The 20,571-nt window shown below is 42.2% G+C and overlaps 3 protein-coding genes and 1 long non-coding RNA gene across 6 annotated transcripts; 3 read left to right on the top strand and 1 right to left on the bottom strand.

The window, feature by feature from the left end:
- The first annotated feature begins 10,244 nt into the window (after positions 1–10,244).
- LOC104415581 (40S ribosomal protein S21-2) lies at positions 10,245–11,998 on the top strand. Of its 2 annotated transcripts, none has more exons than XM_010026915.3 (4): positions 10,245–10,337; positions 10,825–10,918; positions 11,014–11,146; positions 11,650–11,998. In XM_010026915.3, exons 2-4 carry the CDS (start codon positions 10,869–10,871, stop codon positions 11,710–11,712), a joined length of 246 nt encoding a protein of 81 aa, XP_010025217.1. In that variant the 5' UTR covers positions 10,245–10,337; positions 10,825–10,868; the 3' UTR covers positions 11,713–11,998. The 2 variants fall into 2 exon arrangements, with proteins under 2 accessions (XP_010025217.1, XP_010025218.1); XM_010026916.3 differs by having other exon boundaries at positions 10,321–10,357.
- A 2,437-nt stretch (positions 11,999–14,435) lies between these two features.
- LOC104415580 (heavy metal-associated isoprenylated plant protein 36) lies at positions 14,436–16,824 on the bottom strand. Of its 2 annotated transcripts, XM_039299206.1 has the most exons (4): positions 16,618–16,824; positions 16,432–16,507; positions 15,684–15,999; positions 14,436–15,644 (listed from the first exon to the last, which is right to left on the bottom strand). In XM_039299206.1, the coding sequence occupies exons 1-4, from the start codon at positions 16,687–16,689 to the stop codon at positions 14,861–14,863; spliced, it is 1,248 nt and encodes a 415-aa protein (XP_039155140.1). In that variant the 5' UTR covers positions 16,690–16,824; the 3' UTR covers positions 14,436–14,860. The 2 variants fall into 2 exon arrangements, with proteins under 2 accessions (XP_039155140.1, XP_010025216.2); XM_010026914.3 differs by having other exon boundaries at positions 14,436–15,999; positions 16,618–16,822.
- A 249-nt stretch (positions 16,825–17,073) lies between these two features.
- LOC104446521 (pre-mRNA-splicing factor cwc22-like) lies at positions 17,074–18,311 on the top strand. Its single transcript, XM_039301059.1, has 3 exons — positions 17,074–17,796; positions 17,943–18,066; positions 18,273–18,311. The coding sequence occupies exons 1-2, from the start codon at positions 17,096–17,098 to the stop codon at positions 17,968–17,970; spliced, it is 729 nt and encodes a 242-aa protein (XP_039156993.1). The 5' UTR covers positions 17,074–17,095; the 3' UTR covers positions 17,971–18,066; positions 18,273–18,311.
- LOC120287736 lies at positions 18,310–19,849 on the top strand. Its single transcript, XR_005546006.1, has 3 exons — positions 18,310–18,433; positions 18,516–18,589; positions 19,077–19,849. It is a non-coding gene; the product is annotated as an uncharacterized LOC120287736 (long non-coding RNA).
- The last annotated feature ends 722 nt before the right edge of the window (positions 19,850–20,571 follow it).

Raw genomic sequence — 20,571 nt, 5'->3', positions numbered from 1 at the left:
TCTAAGCGGTTGGGAATTTGGAATCTGTTTTTGTTTAAACTTGGTCATCGAGGGAAAGATGCCATGTCTAATTCCACCGGGAAGTGGTGGCCGATGAGATGAAACTCAAATTTTTTTATTCCATTTTTGACTGCTAGGATTTCTTTGAAAGTGGAATGGTAATGCATTTCAGCTTGAGAAAACTTCCCACTTTTATGGGCACATAGGAGTCTCTTACCATCAATTTCTTCAAAAAACAGACCTTGCCAGTATTCATCACTAGCGTCAATTTGAAGAATTCTCTTTCTGTTGATGGTATTTGTAATTGCGGGAGATTCTGCATAATCTCTTTGAGCTCAGCAACTGCTTTGGTCTGAGCCTTTCCCCAAGGTAGGGAATTTTTCTTCAGCATGGATTGCAAAGGAATCAGAAGCTTTGCAATATTTGGGACAAACACCCTGAGATAGTTAATTATCCCAAGGAATTCTTTGGACTGCTTTGTTGTGAAGTTATCCTGCGGAAACTTTAGTAATTCTTGGGCGATATGTGGCCCTGGGTAGTATGTTCCTTTGTTAAGGGGCATACCAAGAAATTCAATTTCTGTCTGGGCAATATTCATCTTTCTTTGCGAAAGCATAATACCATGCTTTTTTACGATTTCTCGCAAACTGCTCAAGGAGTTGATGCAGTGGTGGATTGCTCATCGGGGTAGAGCGCGGAATATCGTCAATATATACAGCTGCACTTGATAGAATTGGTTGGAAGATGCGGCACATGGCCTTTTGGAAAAGGGATGGTGCTACCTTTAGGCCAAAAGGAAGAACTTTCCATTGGAAGTGCTGGTTCGGAATACAGAATCCTGTTTTGGATCTATCTTCAGGATGGATGCCCAATTGCCAAAATCCGGCTTTGAGGTCGAATTTGGAATAGATGTGGGCCTTGGTTAGACCACTAAAGAGTGAATCTCTAGATGGTAAAGGGAACTTATCATCTTGGAGGAAAAGATTAAGAGGTTGATAATTGATCACTAATCTCATTTTTCCTCTGTTTTGCTCGGCTCGCTTATTGACATAAAAGGCTTCACAAGCCCATTGTGAGTCGGAAACTTCAATAAGGCATTGTTGCAAAAGTTCCGAGCATTCCCTTTGAGCTAAAATCAAATGGTCTGGTTTCATTCCCATGTGGCTCGCCTTGGTTGGATTTATGTCTTCATTTTTTTTTAAAGGAAGACGAACAAAGAACTCGGGGTTTTTCCATAAAGGATGAGAGCACTTTTGAGCAAATTCTGCATGGGATTAAACAAGATTCTAACAACTTCTGCATAATCGGATCTAGTAGACTCATTTCAATGGAAAACAGCCTACGAATATTAACAAACTCAGAGAATTAATCTTTATATCTAAGACCTTTTCCATGAATGATACGAAGTTGAGAGATTTGAGTCATGATGTCCCACCCAATTATCAGATCTTTATTGGGAAGGTTAGATCCAAAAATCTTTGCAGTTATGGAACACTGCGGGAAGAACTGGACAGTTATAGGAGTGGTTCTGACATTTGTGGAGAAAGTATCTCCTGAAGCAGAATTGAAGTATCGGATGTAAGGAGTCCAGAATTCTTCAGGTAGAACTTTTGTGTCTAGAATGGAACAACTTGCTCCTGTGTCAATAAGAGCAATGACGTTGATAGGTTTGGCAAACTTCGAGGTGAGGATTTTAACGGGAAATGGGGACGGTGAGTATGACTTGAGAATATGTCGGGATTTGGCTGCGAAGATGTGGGAGATATGTGAAAAATATCTTGATTCGAGCCGGACTCGTGTCACTAGAAGTTTGGTAAAAAGGAATAGCACAAAGAGTTTGTTCGGTTGGTTCATCATCGAGAGAATAAAGATTCAATATCATCATTTTCAAGTGAAAACCATGTTTCATTCTCTATTAGATGAATCTGACCTTTTTTCGCCTGAGGACAATTTTTGGCAAAATGTCCTTTCTTGTTGCAAATGTAGCAACGACTTGGCTTCTTATGGCTTGTGCTATCCTTTCTTTTGCGTAGGTATCTCCATTTCTTCTTTTTTCCGGAAATGCTTGGAGCCATGTTTGGATTTCTTAATTGAATATTTCTTGTAGTGCTTTTTCTTCCGGGAATACTGGCCACAAGTACCATCACAATCTTGTTTGGAGCATTTGATCTTTAGGTTCTGAGAGGAACAAGCTCCTTCAAGACGCCTGTCATCTGTGATGTATGTTCGGACCATCCGACGCTTTAAGCATAATTCTTCAAGACATAGATGGACTTCTTGCTGAATTTCTCCCAGAGGAACGTCCTGTATTCTTCTTTGTTTTCCAAAGAAAGATCTTTCAACCATCTGTGATAGCTCTTTGGGGATAGAAGTAAGGAAGACATGCTTTAAATTTGGATCTGCTCCAATTTGGTAAAAGAGCTGAAGCATTAATCGATAATGCTTATCAAGATGCTTTTTGAAGGGAGCAGCATCTTCTTCGAAAAATTCTCTTCTTTTCAACTCTTTGAGATCTCCTGGGGTTCCCACAAAGACATGATATAAATAAGTAAGGGCATGGCTGAAATTGGGTGACATTAGGAACGTGATTTGGTCTTGTTCCGTGAGTGACTGCCACCAGAATTTAAGGCTCCCTGTGAATCTTGTAACAAAGTTGTAAAGGACATCATTCATATCATGGTTGGTAATGGATTGTGTACTCAACCAAGTATGAAACTCTTCAAGTCTTTCTGGCCATTTGGATAAGGAATATCATCAATGGAGAAGAATTGTTTTGATGCCATAGACACATGCACGGTGGAATCGTTTCGGTGGGATTACTTGTCTGTCCAAATTACGGATCGGCATAGTTTGATTCCATTTCATAGTCATAGTCTGGAGGAGTGTCTGCCATAAATATTTGTGAGGTTGGTGGAACAATAGGGGAAGAATCAACTGTATGATATGGGAAGGATGAAAAAGAGGAAAGGGATGATGAGTCTGATGTAGTAGAAGAAGTTTGCTCAGCTAGTATAATCTGTTTTTCTGGGATAACAGGATCAGGCTCAGGCTGTTGGGTATTAGGATCAACTTCTTGCTTACCCAAATCCTTTAAAAAGGATTCTAGTGGATTTGATAACATCATCTGGTCTGGCTTCTCTCTTATAACAATTGAGCTTGATTCTGTTTTTTGTTTCCCTTTTCCCTTCTGCAGGGCTTTGAGACGATTTCGTATCTCTGCCATATCTGGTTCTCTTCTGGAGGTATCTTCTGGAATATTAGCAAAAACAGATACTTATGGTGCTGGAGGTACGTACCCAGTTCGAACAGGAGGTGCTAGTGGATCAAAAGGTCTAAACCTTCATTCTTCAAGAATCTGAATTTGCTTCTTGAGCTTCTCTATCTCTGGTTTTGGACTTTCAAGATAGTGGTACCCAAGATGTTGTCCTGATTCCAAGGCATGAAGCCTTTTCTGGAACTCAGAAAGTATCTTCTTGGTACTCTCATCATATCTTCGGAGATCTTGTTGCACATTTCCGATTTTGGAATCAATAGCCTTAAAGGCATTGTTTTGTGCTAACAGAGTCTCTGATTGCCCGGTTTAGAACGGCTTCAAGCGGGGGTTTTCTTTTGCCTCCCATGTTCATCTACATCGGTGGGGTAGGGATTTTGGGAACATGGCGGTATACGCCATGTGGGTCAATAAACTCTTACGAAGCGAGGAACGAGTTTAGAACTTTCCTTGACAAGAGGAGGAAAGTCGGTTTCTGGAACATAGCAATAGAAGAAGTAGATGGTGCTTCTTCTGGAACTTCGAGGGGGTAAGAGTGCTTCTTAGCCCACTTAAGGATTGGCTTATAAAATGGAGAGAGAACTTGTTTTTTCTGGGGAGGAGCTGGTGGTGGTGTTTTTGGTGGATCTGGTGAGGCCTGTGATGTAGTACTAGACTCTTGTGGTCGCGGTGGTGCATAAGAAACCATGAATTGGTATTTGTCACATTCACCAAGAGTATCAACGGAGGAATCTCCGTCCAAGTACCTTTGGAACATTTTGTCTTTTGGCCTTTTTCGTCGAGGTGAGGGTCTTGCAAAAGGATCTACCTCGTCGGGGGAATTTGTACAATAAGAGCATTGACAAAAAGGGTCCCAAAAACAATGACCATAATTGTCTTTATAGTAATGAACAGGATGTCCATTACCATCAAAATGTTTGACATGCTTCTTTGGATCTGGCTCGGAAATAGATTGAGGGACACATGGTTCAATCATAAAGAGGGTTTGGAAGATAGAAGGACTTTCTTCCTTTTCCTTGCCAAATTTGATGGAAACAGTTCCATCTTTTTTCCTTACGAACTCTGAGTCCGTAGACTGGAAAGGTTTGTTGTGCTGATGTAGCTTTTCGTAGTTGGTAATCCAAGTCTCTGGAAGGAGCTTGGCCAACATATCCTTTGGAATCTGTCTAGGAACATGGATACGGGGCCTTTCATTACGCATGGAGATGAACAAGGCATCTTCATTACCATTGTTGAAGTTGAGGTCAAGTGCATGGTTTTGCACTCGATAAACCATCTGGTAATGTAGTGTCGCAGCTACAGAGTCAGCGGTTTGGGGGCTCCAAAAGTTGGACTTGGACTTTCATAAAAGAAAGTAACTGAGGATCCGAAAGAGCGATGTTGAAGTTGGGATATAGTGTGACAAAGACTGTTCCTGCATTCAAGGTAGTTTGAACAATACCAATGCAAGCATGCTGGTATTGTAGAAACCTGGTGTCTAGCAAAGCTATTCTTGCCACAACTGGCAAACCCTTTCGACCGTGGAAGGTCAGAGCAAGACGAACAGCTCCATAATGGACATGAATGTATCCTTGTTGAGCCCATTGTCAGGAAATTCTGGAGGGATCACGGAGAGTAACAAAATATTCATTTTCGGTAAACGAATAGGATCTTTGGTCGAATTTGGAGGACTGAACGTACTCCTTTACTTGCTTTGGGGTTTGGTGAATAAGTTGGCGGATGGAGCGAATAGGTGAAAATGATGAGGTTGGTTTTGCGAAAGCAGAATAAGGGTTCATGAGAGGGAGGTGGGTTTCAGAAATCTTGGTTTCATCACTAAGAGAGACTTCATAAAGATAGTCTATCTTAGAAGCATTAGAGATACGAAACTCAGGAGGGGTTGAGGATGAAGACGAAGGTGTAAGGGATCTTGGTGCTTCGAGGATTTCGGTTACAGACATGATGAGAGGAGATCTTCTCAGCACTGGATTCACCTGTCAAGCGCATGGAATGGATAACATTAAAAACGAAACCATGGCTCTGATACCATGAATGGACCTAGACTTAGAACCAGGGAAGGAGAGTGAGTTTTCTACAATAGTTTTTGGTAAATTTGTCACAAGTGTACCAGTTTGGGGTTTTTCAGGGTATTAACCCATAAAACAATGAGGTTTTAAACTAAGTGCGTGTAAAGTTTGATGGAATAATTTTGAGTACATGAGCACATACAAATTTATTTCCGAAAGCTTTAAAGAAAAAAAAAAGAATAAGAAAAACAAGACTACAAGTGAAAAGGTATTGAATATGCCTCTGTAAGCTCTGGTCAACAACTTATTATGCATTCACTCGCAAATCACAAGATCATTTGCTACAAATACAAAGCATGAATTGCAATAAATAAACATAATAACAAATTGGGTGTGGCAGATCTAATGGCGATAGATACAACCCTAACTATGCTCCAAGAGAAAACCATAATGTATATGTGCTTCCTCACTTGCTCAATAACTGGCTCCTTCAATGGACAATGTGTCTCATTACAATTCCAAATCTAATTCTCCATCTAGAACCGAGTGGAAGTTACTCTAAGGGTAGGCAAAACTCTCACAAAGGAGTCTACTAAAGAACTGTCCTTTTCATGCTTGACTCGGTGATCTTACATCAACAAGGCTAAGGTAAATTAATCCACTATCACCTGTTTCTTGGTGCAATTTGCGTACGTACCATCTTTGGGTGCAATGACGATACCCAACAGAGTGACGAAATTCTCGAATCTCTTTAGAACCACTTCATTTTGCCTACAACAAACGTTCATCCTCCTCATAAATCAAATACGGTGCCTTGCCTACCTCTCTCGACAGCAACTTCACAGCCCCCTTCAAAACATGATGCTCCCAGCCTTGAACATCTATTTTGACGAGAATAACCGGTTCTGACTCTGGTATCACTTCGTCTAGTGGGATGGACCTTACTTGAAGTTCTATTTCTTCATTGGACTTGAATGCCAACTTGGCACCGGCTGATGAGACAGCACTTTGTTGTCGAGCCGGCCAACCAATGAAAACATCGGTCGGCGTGGACATGATCGGCACAACAAAAAGCATAGTCAGATACCAACAATAAAAAAATAATTGTGCTCTCAATCTTCTTATAAGAATGACTGCATCAGTATCGGAATTCAAAACATGATCAGATCATATGACATCTGGGATTAGAAGGAGCTAATGCAGATTGAATTCAAAACATGATCAGATCATATGACTTATGTGCTCATGGATGATATATACAAAATCCCTCCAAGTATAATATAAAATCCACAACATAGGCAGACCAAAATTGTTGCAATTGCAATGAGATTTAGGTAATCCAAACGAGCTTTGGAAAATCTGAACGAGAAGTATATTAGGAACTCCATATACCTAACAAACTTTGTCAATCGAACCAAAGGCAGCAACTCGAAGTAATATATTCTTCCCAAATGAGCCAAAAGCAGCAACTCAAAGCAATATATTCTTCCCAAATGAGCCAAAAGAAGCAACAATACCAAAAATTCTAGGCGAGACAGAGACATTCTACGCGAGACCATCTACAAACTCATGTCAGCAATTTGCCCAGCCATCCAGTTCAACAACCACAAATGTCAACGAAATTTAAAATAAAATTCAAGTGAAATCAAGACAACATAAATATAAAGCATTGCAATTTCAAGAAGACAATCAAGGCGTTCAGTGAGCGTCAAGCAAGCAGGCAAATCTAAGCAAGCGTCGAATGTAGGCGTCGGCGAGCATCGAACGAAGATGTTGGGTGAGTCGAGCGTCGACGGAGGCATTGGGCTGACACACACATCGGATGGAGACGTCAAGCAAGCGTCGGCCAAAAGGATTGGATAGAGGCTTGAACAGAGGCGTTGGGCAAGCGTTAGGCGAAGGGTTGGACGGAGGCGTCGAGCGGGCGTTGGGCGAGCGGAGGCCAAAGGGTTTCGACGGAGGTGTTGAACGGAGGCATCCACCAAGAATCAATGTCGAGGCACCATGAATCAAGGGAAGATCCTCTCAATTTAGGGTTCCACGCTTGATTTTGGGAAAGAACCCACCAACCCCACGCCCTTTTCTCTTCACACCCTTTTCTCTTCTGCCTTTTCTCTTTGGCTTTTTTTTTTTTAAAGCAAAACGACGACGTTTTGCTCTCTAGTGCCATGCCGGCGTTGGCAACGCCGACCCGGTGTTGACTAGAATTCCACATCAGATTTTTCCGACTATGCATGGCCGGATGGACTGAACTGGAACAAAAACAAAAGGTTTAGGACTAAAATGGCCAAAAAAAAAGTTTATGACTGAATTGGCACAATTCGAATCCACTTCCACGAACCCAACCATGAGACAGAGAACATCTCCATCTCAAGTACCCACATCTCGAGCACAATTCGAATCCACTTCCACGGGCCCAACTAAGAGAGAGAGAGAGAGAAAGGGAGGGAGGGAGGGAGGGCACGTACCTTTGGAACTTAGGGAGCTAGGGATCTTGCTCCATTAATAGAGAATTTGGGTTTTCCAAATGAGAGGGGACAAAGAACGTAAAAGATGAAGAGTAGAAGAAGAAGAACGTGAAGAGTTTGGGGGTTTTGTTTTTAGGGTTTCTTAATTTCTATCTATATTTTTTTGGGACAAAATTGCCCATATTCCGACCATCGGAAATGTCACACGCTCGTTGGCCGACGAGTTCATGTCTTTATTTGAAACTTGTTAGCCACTTCGAGTCCTTATTTGGAACAACGATCACTTTAAGTCCTCATTTAAGAAAGTAGGCTCACTTTGAGTCCTTATTTGAGATTTTCCCTCCTTTGATTCTGTATATTTCTCATGATCAAAATTTTGGTTGATTGTTATTGATATTGTAATATTCTATTACTATAAATAATTGTCATGTGAAGCCTATAAATAGTCTCATGTTCTATTCATCATAACATTTTGAAATTCGACAATTCTACTTTTCGATTTATTTTTAAATTCAAGAATTAAATTGAACAACAAAAATTATCGAGACAAAATTGGATAACGAGTGAAATTTCAAAAAATTAGCGATTTCATTAACCAAAAAAAACAGTATGGTAGGGACAAGTTTCCTCGATGTCTTAACTCTTCTTGGCTCATTTAAGGAGTCGCTTTGATTCTCCAGCATCCACTTTCATCACGGAGACTCGCTTACCCCTAAAAACCATGGGGAAAAAAGAAGAAAGAAGAAGAGGAGGAGGAGAAAAACAATGAGTAGGATTGCTTATTTCCAAGTTGAATATTTGATTGGCATCGTGTTTAGAGGGGTCAGGATGCTTCCTAACTTACAAAAAAACGATAAACAAGATATGTTTCGAGGGGTCAAAGTACTGTCCACACTGACGATTCCGGGGCACAATCGGATGGCTCTTTATGACACTTATTTGTTAAATCCTCTTAGACTATTTGACTAATTCTCTTCCTAAGGAGATGGGGGACTGTCCCCAAGAGATGATCTCCCGTTGGTCTCCAAATATGTTCTGCTCAACTCGCAGCCTCACAGCAAGTTTTACTTCAGACAAGGAAGGAAGAGAGTAATCAGTAGGTCGATGGCAACAATCCAAAGGTAAGTACAGACGGAACGCCTCTTCACTTGTTGATTTCAATCCTGAAAAAGAAACTTCATATCTCTGATCATTTAACCTATGTGTTCCATTACCGAACGCTATTTTGTCGGAAACAATTAGTACTCTACATAGATAAGGTGAACTCGTCCTTCCCAATGTTGCATTCAGAAATCATCGTCCGGCATTTTGTTTACTTTGTTAATTGATCTATGTGTTTATTCATGATCGTCGTTCTTTGAGCTTTTGTGAAAGGTTGGTTGTCTAACAATACTTTGTTGATTTTAATTTCAAGAAATGGAGCAGAGCACATGGCTAAAACTTCTGTGGAATATAATCAATAGCCTAGTGGAGGCCTTCTTCAACTCATCAGGAAAAGGCATGGCTATTCCAAGTCTAGTCAATATTGCCGGTCCACCTATCATTATGCTTATTTGTCCAGCAATCAATATTGATATGATTTAAAACAAACTCAACAATCTCTATGCAACAAAATTCAAACTGAAGTAGCTAATTGAACAACTCACAAGTTTTGAGTAACTTGTTCAACCAAACTATACACATATATCGAGCAAGACAAGTACAAGCTTGATTCACCATGCCTGCCTGCCCGATAAGATAATCGACCGCATTAACAAAGGTCCAATTTAATCACTATCATTATGCTTTTGAGACTAGTTTACCAAAATTACTTGGTTACTTCATTCATACATTACTTGATATTGTCACAAGTTACCCATGCCTGGTGCATGATCAAACAACGACAACCAAGTCTCCATGATAAGCATTTTACTACACCAAATGATGGTATCAGAGAATCAAACCGATCAAGACTTAGATTTTTAAATTCACGCAAAAAAAAAAATCGTTACCATAAAAGGAGTACACACATGCATATGGAATTTTTTTTTTTTGAATGTATAGTACAGTTAATTAGAAAAAAAAATTAATCTAGCAAAAAAAAAAATTAAATGATCGTAAAAATCAAATTCAATGTTAGTAGGATACTTAACGCATTATATTTTAAATATTTTTGCGTTCCAAATTTGACCATTTTGTCGTGCTATGTCACTATGATATATTTGAAAAAGAAAAAAGATATAAGCTTTACATGAAGTGTTCTATAAAATTTTGAAATCCTCATTGGATTTATTTTCTGTACGGTAGAGATTAAGTGGCACCCAATCCATGGAAAATCAATTAAATTCGTTTCATAGCTTGGGCCACTGATATATTTATTTTAACATGGGTTGAATAATTCTCAATGTTCCCGTCCAGCAGCGATTTCGGGCCTGGACCGGCCCGCAATGCTGCGGATCGGATCCGTTTCGGGTCGGGTCATAATGCGACCCTCGAGGACTAGGGTTTAAGCTCTGACCCGTATAAAATCCCCAACTCGCGTTCCACCTTGTCGCTTCTCTCACCGCCCGCCGCTGCCGCCGCTGCTTTCGATCCTCCTCGGCCTGAATTCCGGTAATTCTGCATCCCTCCGCGTACGTAGTTTACCTCGAGATCGGCGATGCTTTTGTGTGGCTTTTCCTTTTGCTCGCGACCGATTCGACGATCGATTTTGTAGAAAGATTGCTGCTTTTGATTCGTATTCCCTGTGCCTTGAACTCTGAATTGATCGTTGCTTTGAGAAAATTTTGGAAAAATGGAGGCCAAATTGCAGGGCTCAAGACTTCAGTTGATTGGGCTGGTTCTTGCCGAATTGCTGGTGACAGTGATTAAGAGTTAGCTTGAACCCGTTTTTTGTTTCTTTAGGAATTTTTGCTTTGATTCGTGTTTTGGCTTTGAAATGTTGTAATTTGAGTCTCCGGGTGACCCTTGTTTAGAAATTCTCCATATGGGGTATGTGTTAGCCTTTCATTTTGGCATTCGAAGCATTAGCCTTGGAAACTTCAATGTTTCGCAAGATGGAGTTTGCAATCGATGTTGGTTTTTTGACTTGTCTAATTAGGTGATTGAGCAAAGGATTTAAGGGTATCGAAACAGTCATTCAAGATGCAGAACGAGGAGGGTCAAAATATGGATCTTTACATCCCCAGGAAGTGGTATACCATCAGTCCCTTTCTAAATTTGCAACGGCCATCTACTTTTTTTGTTGAATTTTTCATTGACGCCTTTCCTTTTAACACCTCCATCGCAGCTCTGCCACAAATAGGCTCATTACATCTAAGGATCATGCCTCCGTGCAGATCAACGTGGGGCACTTGGGCCCTGATGGAGTCTACACCAACCAATTCACCACATTCGCCCTCTGCGGTTTCACCCGAGCACAGGTATGTCTTGCCACTCTGCTGTTAGAGCTACTCTCTGTTTGTTATTGTTAACTGTACTTTGTTTTCAATTCTTCTTCGTGCCAGCAGTAAGCAAGGCACTGACAGTTTTTATGCTGCTGTTGATTTGTATCTTCTTGACATTGTTCTTGCGTATTGGTTTTGCAATCAAAATGTTGAGATTGTTTGGTTCTTGTCTTTATAAAATGTTTTATAATTTTCCCTCTTTCTTGGTCTTGAAGAGGATATAACTAGTAGAAATCCAAATTTGTTGCACTTTAGTAATTGGAGCTTCAGTTTCTTATATCCAAGTGGATATCCCAGCTGAGCCTATAGTACCTAATAAAAATATTAACTCTTGATCAATTCTTGCTCGATCTCTATGACAGGCTTTTATGTGCACCACACTGCACTTTGTTCTTGTAATGAATTTCTCCATTTTTTGAAATCTAGGCTTGTTAATTGGTCTTGTCCTCATTCTCATGTGCACACCATCTATTTTGCAGGGTGATGCTGATGGTGCCATTGATAGGCTCTGGCAAAAGAAGAGGGCTGAAATTCGACAATAAACCATTATGTAGTTGGTTGTTGAATTGGCTGGCTCTTTTTGCCATGAAATATTGCAGTTGAAAGTACATTTGTTTTGTAGTGGCTTTAATTTAGGTGAATTTACATTTGCTCTTATTAAGCTGTTTTCTTTTGCGTATTTACAGTTGGATGAACTTCGTTAGTAGTTTTGTGGAAGTGTTTTGCAATTTGGATTGCTAATGATTTCTTTTAAGGAAGAACCATGACTCGAGGTACTTGAACTCAAGTGTTTGGCCTTTTTGCATCACGGTAACCTTCTTCCTTGCAGTTGGTATCTATCTTGCTTGTAAGTAGTTGCTGATTGGAGCTATTTTAATGATCATCGGCCTAGCAGACTTGCCACAAAGAGATGGTACAATCAATATTCATCATGCTCATTTGGCATCTCCATGAAGGCGATTACATTATTTTGCCTTTTCTGTTGACCACAGAAGTTGCTTCTATCGTTTTTTTTTATTCCTTCTTGCTTAGCATATTCGCATTGAAGTTGATGCTCTGCATACATACATACATCTCCATGGATCGAATCTTCTGTCCTCATGATGATGTGAAAGCGTTAATTGTGTCTTAGGATTTCAAATGTAAATGAGGACCTTTTCTTGAACCACGGCAAATGTTCAAAGATTAGTTTAGGACTTACAGAGTATGGTAAAGGGTTCGAATCGAACCGTGCCAATTTATTTTCCCCTCTTGATTTTAGACCTTCGCTTGAGTAGACTTTAAATGGCTGTCAAAAAAAAAACCATTTGTTACTGTGAAAATTTACATAAAAGCACGAATTTGCATGGACTTGAGCAATACTTAATATCATCCTCCATCCTCTGTTGTTCTTCTACGGCTGCTGAAAAGGTCTCAAAGTGTCACCCACGATGCTTGTCCATGAAGATGGAAGGAATCAGATGCTTATCATTCTTATTTTCTCTAGAAAGATGCCCATCATTCATAAAAAGAGGGAATAAGCACTTTGTACCACAAAATCATTGTTTTGGATTGCCTTTCACTGAAAAGAAAACTTAGGCTCATGTCTTCTTCTTCACATCCTCCGGTAAAGAAGTGTTTCCAATCCCTGATATCCGCTCCTCCTCAAAACTACTGGCTGTCTTATCACAAATTATCATCTAGATCTCAGTTTTTTACATTTATGATTTATATATTTCAGAAAAATTGAATGATTTATAAAATATTTTTCTAAAAAATGAATGATTGTATCACTTATAAAAATGAAAGAACAAAATCGTTTTCATTGTCCATAAAAAAATTTAAATATAAATTATTGTCGATAACAAAAAAAAAACTTTTAATTAGCTAATTATTTGAAGCGGCATTGGTGATTATATTTAGAAAGATAATATTAAATCAATCATTTTTCGAGAAACAAATAAAACTTCAGAAATCTTGCAAATGCATAAAAATTTGCCAATGTCACGATGTGTGTTCACATATTATGCATCAGCTTTTGATAGTCAGCTTTTGATAGTGGCAATGACGAGAGAGAGTGGACCAAAAGAAAAATTTTACGGCCATAGATTCAGCATGTGTGATTGCTCGCAAAAGATTATGTTTGTACATATTTATATGGCCAGATCATGCTAGAACAAGAATCTAGGCAGATGCCTTTAAGATATGAAACAGGAGCACCCGGAATGTCAATTGACAAGCCTTTCTTCCAGTGGATTTCAGAATAAGCCTCCACCCAAAAAGGGCTTTTCTAAACAATTTGAAAAGACGGTGGCTAAAGGCAAAGCCATCCGTGACCAATGAGCATTTATCCAAGTTCCTGATCTAATTCATGATCAAGTTATTCGTCAAGGACGAACCGCATAATCACACTGCACCCTTTGAAATTTGGTGATGGCATCTGAAATATCTTCAATATATAATGACAAGTCCGTACCGCTCAAAGATCGCTTGCATCAGGTCAAATGAAGCTTGTGATCGACATTAATAGATTTTAACAACAGCTTGCGATTCGAATGAAAAAGAGAAATTTGGGAAAATCTAAAGTGGAAAGTGGGTGGACCCCGAATCCAAGCGCGACTGAACGATACGAACATATTCTGTAACAATAATGATGACGTGCAGGCAATGCAATGCAATGAATTCTCTGAAATTATCTGCTTTGTACATCGAAGGACGAGAAACAAAAGAGGGGGGACAAAAGCAAAAATCCTTAAAAGGAGAGAACCCCGTTCCGCACGATTAAAGAAATCACCCCAAGTTTTTAACTTTGCTCAAGCATGAATTCATCATTACCCCCACGTTTTCTTCCTTCTTGGTAAGCATGACCACCTTCTTTTTAGCTTTAGTTCTAAAATGATCTGCTGAGTAATCATAGCCTCCAAGAATCATCAACAAAAAGACAGTTTCATACATTAGAATTGAGGCAAGGACAAGTCAGGACTTTACAGGTTTTCGTGCTCCAAATGTCTCATGGACTTCCCTATTTGGAGATCAGTCAAATGGGTTCTTTACACATCAGAAAAGTAGAAATTGGGTTGCCTTCAAAAGTGAGAGAGAAAGGGTCCCTAAATCTCATCTAAGATGGTTCTTTCTCGACCACGACATTGGTCAAAAGGGTATATTATTAGACTAGGGCTCTTTAGTCATTAATTTGCAGCCATCCAAAAATCTCATGACTAGGACCCTCCTAGCACTCCATGCAATGCCCGAACATCAATTTCAAAGGAAAAAAAAAGAAAGAAAATTGCCAAATCTATCAATCTATTCCCAAAGCAGAAATGGGGGAGTGACAAGGATGGCCTAAAAAGAACTAAACATTGAAGAGGGCTAATAAATCCATCCAACCAACCAAACCTTGAAAGATCCAAAAGAACTAAAACGAATCTGAACTCTAAACTGTGGGCCCCTCGCCATAAGAAAGATTTACTCATTTCAACCCCAAAAGTTTTGAGTCCACTTCTACTTTCAACCCACTTACATACATGGTCCTTCCTCCCGTGCCTACAAGGCTACATGCATTGCAAAAGCAACACTCCATAAACTTATACATAGCAGCATAAGTTCTTGCTTGTCCAGATTACCCATCACCACATCATATATATATATATATATAAATATATATATATAGATACCTTTCAAATGATTCCACCTTTCACTAGATTATGGTGATCACATGACGGAGCAGGCATTGGGATTCTCGTCGCTGAACAGCTCGAAGGTATCGCACCGACGCCGAGAGGAGCACGGGTTGAGTTCGGCCGGCGCCCGCTCGACCTCCAGCCCTGGATCGTGCACATACTCGTAGGCGTACGATGGCTGCTGCTGGGCATAGTACGCCGCCTCGCAGCTGGCGGTCGTCGGATACGCCGTGTGGTAACTCACGGCGTGCACGGTAGGGGTGTAGTAGTGCTGCGGGTATTGGTAGCCGTGATGGTGTGGAGGGCTGTGATTTCCCGGATGGAACATGGGACCTGGACCCATTTGACCATGACCCGGTTGCCCATGACACGGTTGAACATGACCCTGTTGCCCATGACCCTGTTGCCCATGACCCGGTTGCCCATGACCCGGTTGCCCATGACCCGGTTGAACATGACCCGGTTGCCCATGACCCGGTTGAACATGACCCGGTTGCCCATGACCCATTTGACCTTGAACCATGTGACCTTGAACCTGAACTTGAACTTGGCCGTGCTTGGGCGATCCGGTGCCTGCGGCCGCACCGCCAGGATGTTGGCCACCCCCATTGGCAATGGGGTTATTACTGTGGCCTTTATTCCCTTTCTTTTTCTTCTTCTTCTTACCGCCGCCGCCGCCGCCGCCGCCCCCGCCCCCGCCGGTTGCCGCCGCCGCAACACCCTCGTGTGCAAGAGCTGGATTCTCGGCCGCCGCTGTCTGTGACTGGTTAGTGGTCGGAAAGTTCACCACCGCACGCCTCCCCTCAGGCATCATCTCCTGCACTTGGACGGCGACGCTATTCTTAAACGGTGTCCCCCCACCGTGGCCAGCACCACCGCCTTCACTGATCTTGCAGATTCCACCAGCATTTTCTTGGCCCTTTGTCAAGTGGCCTTCTCCTACTTCAACTCCACCGCCGGAACCATAACCATCGTGTTCAGCTTCTTCGATGATTTCCGGATCGCTCGGTTTCTCTTTGTTTTTTGACTTGCCGTGCCTTTTGCCTTTTGAAAACCACAACTCTGCATGCTTGCCCGCCTTTTCTAGTTTCTTGATCAAGGTGCCTGCATCGACGTTGCCGATCACGGTCACTTTGTGTTGCTTCAGGTCGACCTCTGTATAGTAAACGCCTGAAGAAACCAGTGGGAAGATGGGAAAGACAGCATTAAAGGAAGGATTTTGTAACAGAAAACGAAACGAAACTGCGCGAGGATGAGGAAGTGATGCAAATTAAGAGAAAAAGAGAGAACAAAGTAGAAGAGAGATAGGAGGAAAGTGAAGATACCAAGAGTCAGAGAACTAGGAAAAGGATGGATTTTTCAGGTGAGAGAACTGAAAATGGAAAAGCCAAGAGAAGTGAGAACTGGAGTAACGATCTCAAAAGAAAGCAGCAAGCCCCAAATCAGAAAAATAAGCGCAACTCCACCATTACCCTTTTGCCGAAACTAGCACAAGCCCAAAATTTGAAAACACGAGAACCAAAAAACCGCAACTTCGAAGGGTGAACGGAAAGTTACGAACTCATCTAAAGAACCCTTGAGGGTTTCTAGAAGAGCGGTCACCTTCAATGCACTGAAGGACCTTCTTGACTTTTCTCTTGCAGCCTTCGCAGTGGACGGAAACTCTCAAGACCAATGTCTGAACAAAACAAGAGAACAGCATTTCACGAAAACTCGCCAGAAACAGAAACAAGAAAAACTGCACAACAGAACAGAACCAGGAACAGACACGGAGACGCGAGAACAAACCTTGTACTGGAGAAGGGGCTCTGCAAGTCCTTCCACGTCTCTTATTTCGTGCCCGCACTCCGGGTTTGCCATGAAAAAGAAGGACGCAGAGAAGGGAAGAGCGGACGGTTTGCTCCGAGAGAAAGGCCGCACGGAGTGGAGGAGCGTGCGTGCGAGAACTTTAAGGAGCCATAAAGAGCGAGAGCGAGAGCGTGTGAAACGGGGTCTAATTAAGAGGGGTCTCGAGATTGGGGGTGACAAATGGCAACTGCAAATTGCTGATGGAGTGTGGCAGGAATTTAGAGAGAAGGGAACGCCTGTCCACCTGTCAAGCATTTATGCTGCCCTCTCTCTTTTTGGAGAAAATATTAGGTGCGCCGGGCGCTCCACGTCACCGTGCGCCCCGCCCAATCAGGATACGACATGTGTCGACACGTGGAGCCGGGTCCCACTTTTATTTTTAGTCAAATTTTTGCCTCGTCCTTCTCTCTCTTCATTAATGGCCGCGTCCTTCTCCCACCCTTTGCATTTGAAGTGCCCTTTCTCTTCTGTCTTCTCCCGCGCGAAGTCTCTCTCACAAAAATCTTTCTCCGCCTCCTTCGACACCGACGATCAGCACCGGCCGAGCGCCCTCCTCGTCCGGCGGTACTCGATCTCCGCCGCCGCCACCGCCGCCTCCTCGCCGCCCTCGCAGCTCCCGCTGGCCTCCAAGATCCAAAGCGGCTTCGAGCAGCGGATGTCGTTGTCGACCTCCGCCTCCTTCGACGCCAACGACCAGCACCGGCCGAGCGCCCCCTCATCCGGCGGTACTCGATCTCCGCCGCCGCCTCCTCGCCGCCCTTGCAGCTCTCGCTGGTCTCAAGGTCTAGAGCGGCTTCGAGCCGCGGAAGTCGTCGTCGACCTCCGCCTCCTTCGACGCCGACGACCAGCACCGGCCGAGGGCCCCCTCGTCCGGCGGTACTCGATCTCCGCCGCCGCCGCCTCCTCGCCGCCCTCGCAGCTCCCGCTGGCCTCCAAGGTCCAGAGCGGCTTCGAGCCGCGGAAGTCGTCGTCGACCTCCGCCTCCTTTGACGCCGACGACCAGCACCGGCAGAGCGCCCCCTCGTGCGGCGGTACTCGATCTCCGCCTCCGCCACCTCCTCGCCGCCCTCGCAACTCCCGCTGGCCTCCAAGGTCCAGCGGCTCGCGGACAATGTCCAGGTTTTTCCAAAACGCTCCGATCGTCTCGCGCTCTGTTTTGGCTCCCGATTGAGTTGGGGGATTTGCCTGTTTCGAATTTTTGCTTCTTGCTTCGGTCGATTCCCTCTCTGTTTCCGAGCTCTGAGAAGAGCAATTTCCGGATGCAGCTTGCGAGGCAGGATTACTTGGAGCTGAGACAAGAGGCGAGCGAACTGCAGGAGTATTCCAACGCGAAGCTCGATCGAGTCACGCACTACCTCGGCGTTCTCGCCGACAAGACGCGAAAACTAGGTGAGGCGGCGTGGCGTCTGTTGTGCGGGCGGTGCGGCGTCTGTTGTGCGTTTGACTATCTTTACCTGGGACTATTTTCTTTGGTTTTTGGTAGTTTGTGATGGACTCATGATCATCATCAACATAATTTCAGTTAAGTTTTGCTTACTAGGAGGTCTTTCCATATTACAGAAATGTCCCTAATTGCCTTCTTGTGCAATATGCAGAGTAATTATGATAGAAAAGCATCACCTTTTCTGGCGAAAAAGAATTACTTAGAATTTATACAAAGGAGAAAAGTTGGAGGGAGCGACTCTTGAAAAATGGCATTGTAAAATCATCTCCAATGCCACCACGGACACATCCTGAATGCGTGGGGACTGAGGAGGTACTCGACCTTTCATGTTTAACTCTTTCTTTCTAATGACTTTGTCAATATGATGCTAGTTGATGAATTGGTTTTTTTGTAGGATCCTAAGTGCATTATATGTCAGCAATATCAGTTGTATGTGATTGTAGGCCATCTGCTTTTGTTTGTCTTGAGGTATGTGGAAACTGTGTTCTGGTTTATTATCTTGTCAAATTAGTTGATTTGTAGTGCAAATACAAGCCTGGTACATGTGCCATGCAATGTCAAAAACATTTGCCCCTGAAGGGGATCTTGAACTCATGGAACTTGGATTATTCCACCTAGCCGGGCACAATGAGTGAAAGCATTCATGACAAGGGCCTCTGTCTTAATGAAATACATCCTTAAAGTCATAATGTTAAAAAGCGTATGATACGATTGAATTTGCAAGGAAAAATCTGTTTACTGGTTCTAATTTTGATTTGTCACATTATTGCTGGTGATATATACTTTCCTGTCTTTGATCCGACATGGCACCGTAAATAACATCTTCTTTGGTTGGGTTCATATTCAAAGAAATGGATCACCCAATCATATGAAGTGTTTCTTCTTCATCATCATTTTTGGGCTTAAAGCCAGAATTGGTAATTCTCGATCTCATCATCAGACCCCTTTTGTGCAGCACTGGCAACACATCTGTGAATGCAAACCCAGCAAACATTGCCTCCTTGACCGTCATACATTAGCAGAGTTAAGTGACTTGCTGCTCACTGTTGATAAATACAATGGTGAGGAGACTCAAAGGAGTGAGGTGCTCCAGCAAAGATCTTTCTCCAGCGAAACAATGTCGATAAATTTAGTATTTACTCCATTCTGCATAATTTTGTTATTTCTGTTGATAATGGTGAACTTCTTAAAATATATCATAGTTTCTATAGATGATGGTGAACTTCTTAAAATATATCATAGTTAATTGCCAATATTATGGTAGTGCAGGTTTTGGCCGCTGTCATCAAGGCAAGTGCTTCCAGAGAGCATAAGATTCTTGCGGAAATTAGAGATGTTGTTTTTACGTTTATTCGTAAAATGGAATCGAAGAGAGTTATGGATACCATGCTCGTCTCACATGTCAGGATATTGTATATTCAGTCTTTGCTTGCTAGATCACCAGAGCTGTAGTCTATCAAGGTAACAATTTTGGATATCTCCTCTAGGCTTCAAAATTTGCAAGAGCTAGCTTATGGGGCAAATGAACCGCACAATCAAGAACAAGATTGATGTTTTCGTAGGTTATTTGAGTTTTACCATTTTTAGTTCGGGGTTGTTCAGTTTGAGCGTCACTTTAGGGACCATTATCGAATAAGTTTTGACAATCTGAATGAGAGAATTCAAAGGTGAGGATTTGGATATTGATGCTAACTTGACAAAGGTTCATCTTGTGAGATTTCTTGGCCATCTCCAAGAGCGACTTCTCTCTCTTTTAAATTCTCTCGAATCGAATAAGTTCCTCTTTTTTGACATCCAACATGAAAGTTGTGGAGGATGACTCGGCCAAAGGTTTGTGTACTTCGGAATGAGCTTTTGCGCCAGAAGACCGCCCAACTTGTTCCATATGGTTTATAATGGTTTCGACCATGTCCTAACGAACGATCCTCACACCAAAAACAATCACAAAGGCTAGAGTCGGTGAAGAGCTAGTTTGGCTGCAAATCGCAGGCTCCTCCTATCATAAAGGAACAATTGCCTATTCACATGCATCCGAAGCAGAAAATATTGTATAGACCCTTTTTATACATGAGCTACAAATAAACCACGTATAAACATCTTGTTTTAAAGCACCACATAGATAAAGAAAACGGCTGGCTAATGATTTTACAAAACTCTCTAGCCTTTGAACATGGAGGGGGGAAGAGAACTTAGCGGACACTGCAACATCATTTGCTAAGAGGAGTCACCTTCATTACTCATAATAACCTTGTGTATATGTACATCAAGATAATAGTGAGCACACAACCATCTAACATTAAATTTGTGCCCATCAAATTTGAGCACGCAACCATCTAACAATCTCTAAAGCTACATGCATGTGTTACGGGCCGATCGATTAGGATCGTGACCGCACGGCGACTCAGGCTATTTTGATTCACCCAAGCCAAGTCTTGCTCGATCAAACACTC

The sequence above is a fragment of the Eucalyptus grandis genome, chromosome 8 (genome assembly GCF_016545825.1).
Source record: "Eucalyptus grandis isolate ANBG69807.140 chromosome 8, ASM1654582v1, whole genome shotgun sequence".
Classification (NCBI taxonomy): Eukaryota; Viridiplantae; Streptophyta; class Magnoliopsida; order Myrtales; family Myrtaceae; genus Eucalyptus; species Eucalyptus grandis.
This window is presented reverse-complemented; position numbering and strand designations above follow the sequence as displayed.

Coding starts and splice junctions, on each gene's coding strand:
- LOC104415581 (XM_010026915.3), top strand. CDS start 10,869: ATGCAGAACGAGGAGGGTCAAAATATGGATCTTTACATCCCCAGGAAG. Junction 10,919..11,013: donor CTTTACATCCCCAGGAAGTG/GTATACCATCAG, acceptor CCTCCATCGCAG/CTCTGCCACAAATAGGCTCA. Junction 11,147..11,649: donor GCGGTTTCACCCGAGCACAG/GTATGTCTTGCC, acceptor TCTATTTTGCAG/GGTGATGCTGATGGTGCCAT.
- LOC104415580 (XM_010026914.3), bottom strand. CDS start 16,689: ATGGCAAACCCGGAGTGCGGGCACGAAATAAGAGACGTGGAAGGACTT. Junction 16,508..16,617: donor AGCCCCTTCTCCAGTACAAG/GTTTGTTCTCGC, acceptor TGTTTTGTTCAG/ACATTGGTCTTGAGAGTTTC. Junction 16,000..16,431: donor GGTCCTTCAGTGCATTGAAG/GTGACCGCTCTT, acceptor TGGTTTCTTCAG/GCGTTTACTATACAGAGGTC.
- LOC104446521 (XM_039301059.1), top strand. CDS start 17,096: ATGGCCGCGTCCTTCTCCCACCCTTTGCATTTGAAGTGCCCTTTCTCT. Junction 17,797..17,942: donor GGCTCGCGGACAATGTCCAG/GTTTTTCCAAAA, acceptor TTCCGGATGCAG/CTTGCGAGGCAGGATTACTT.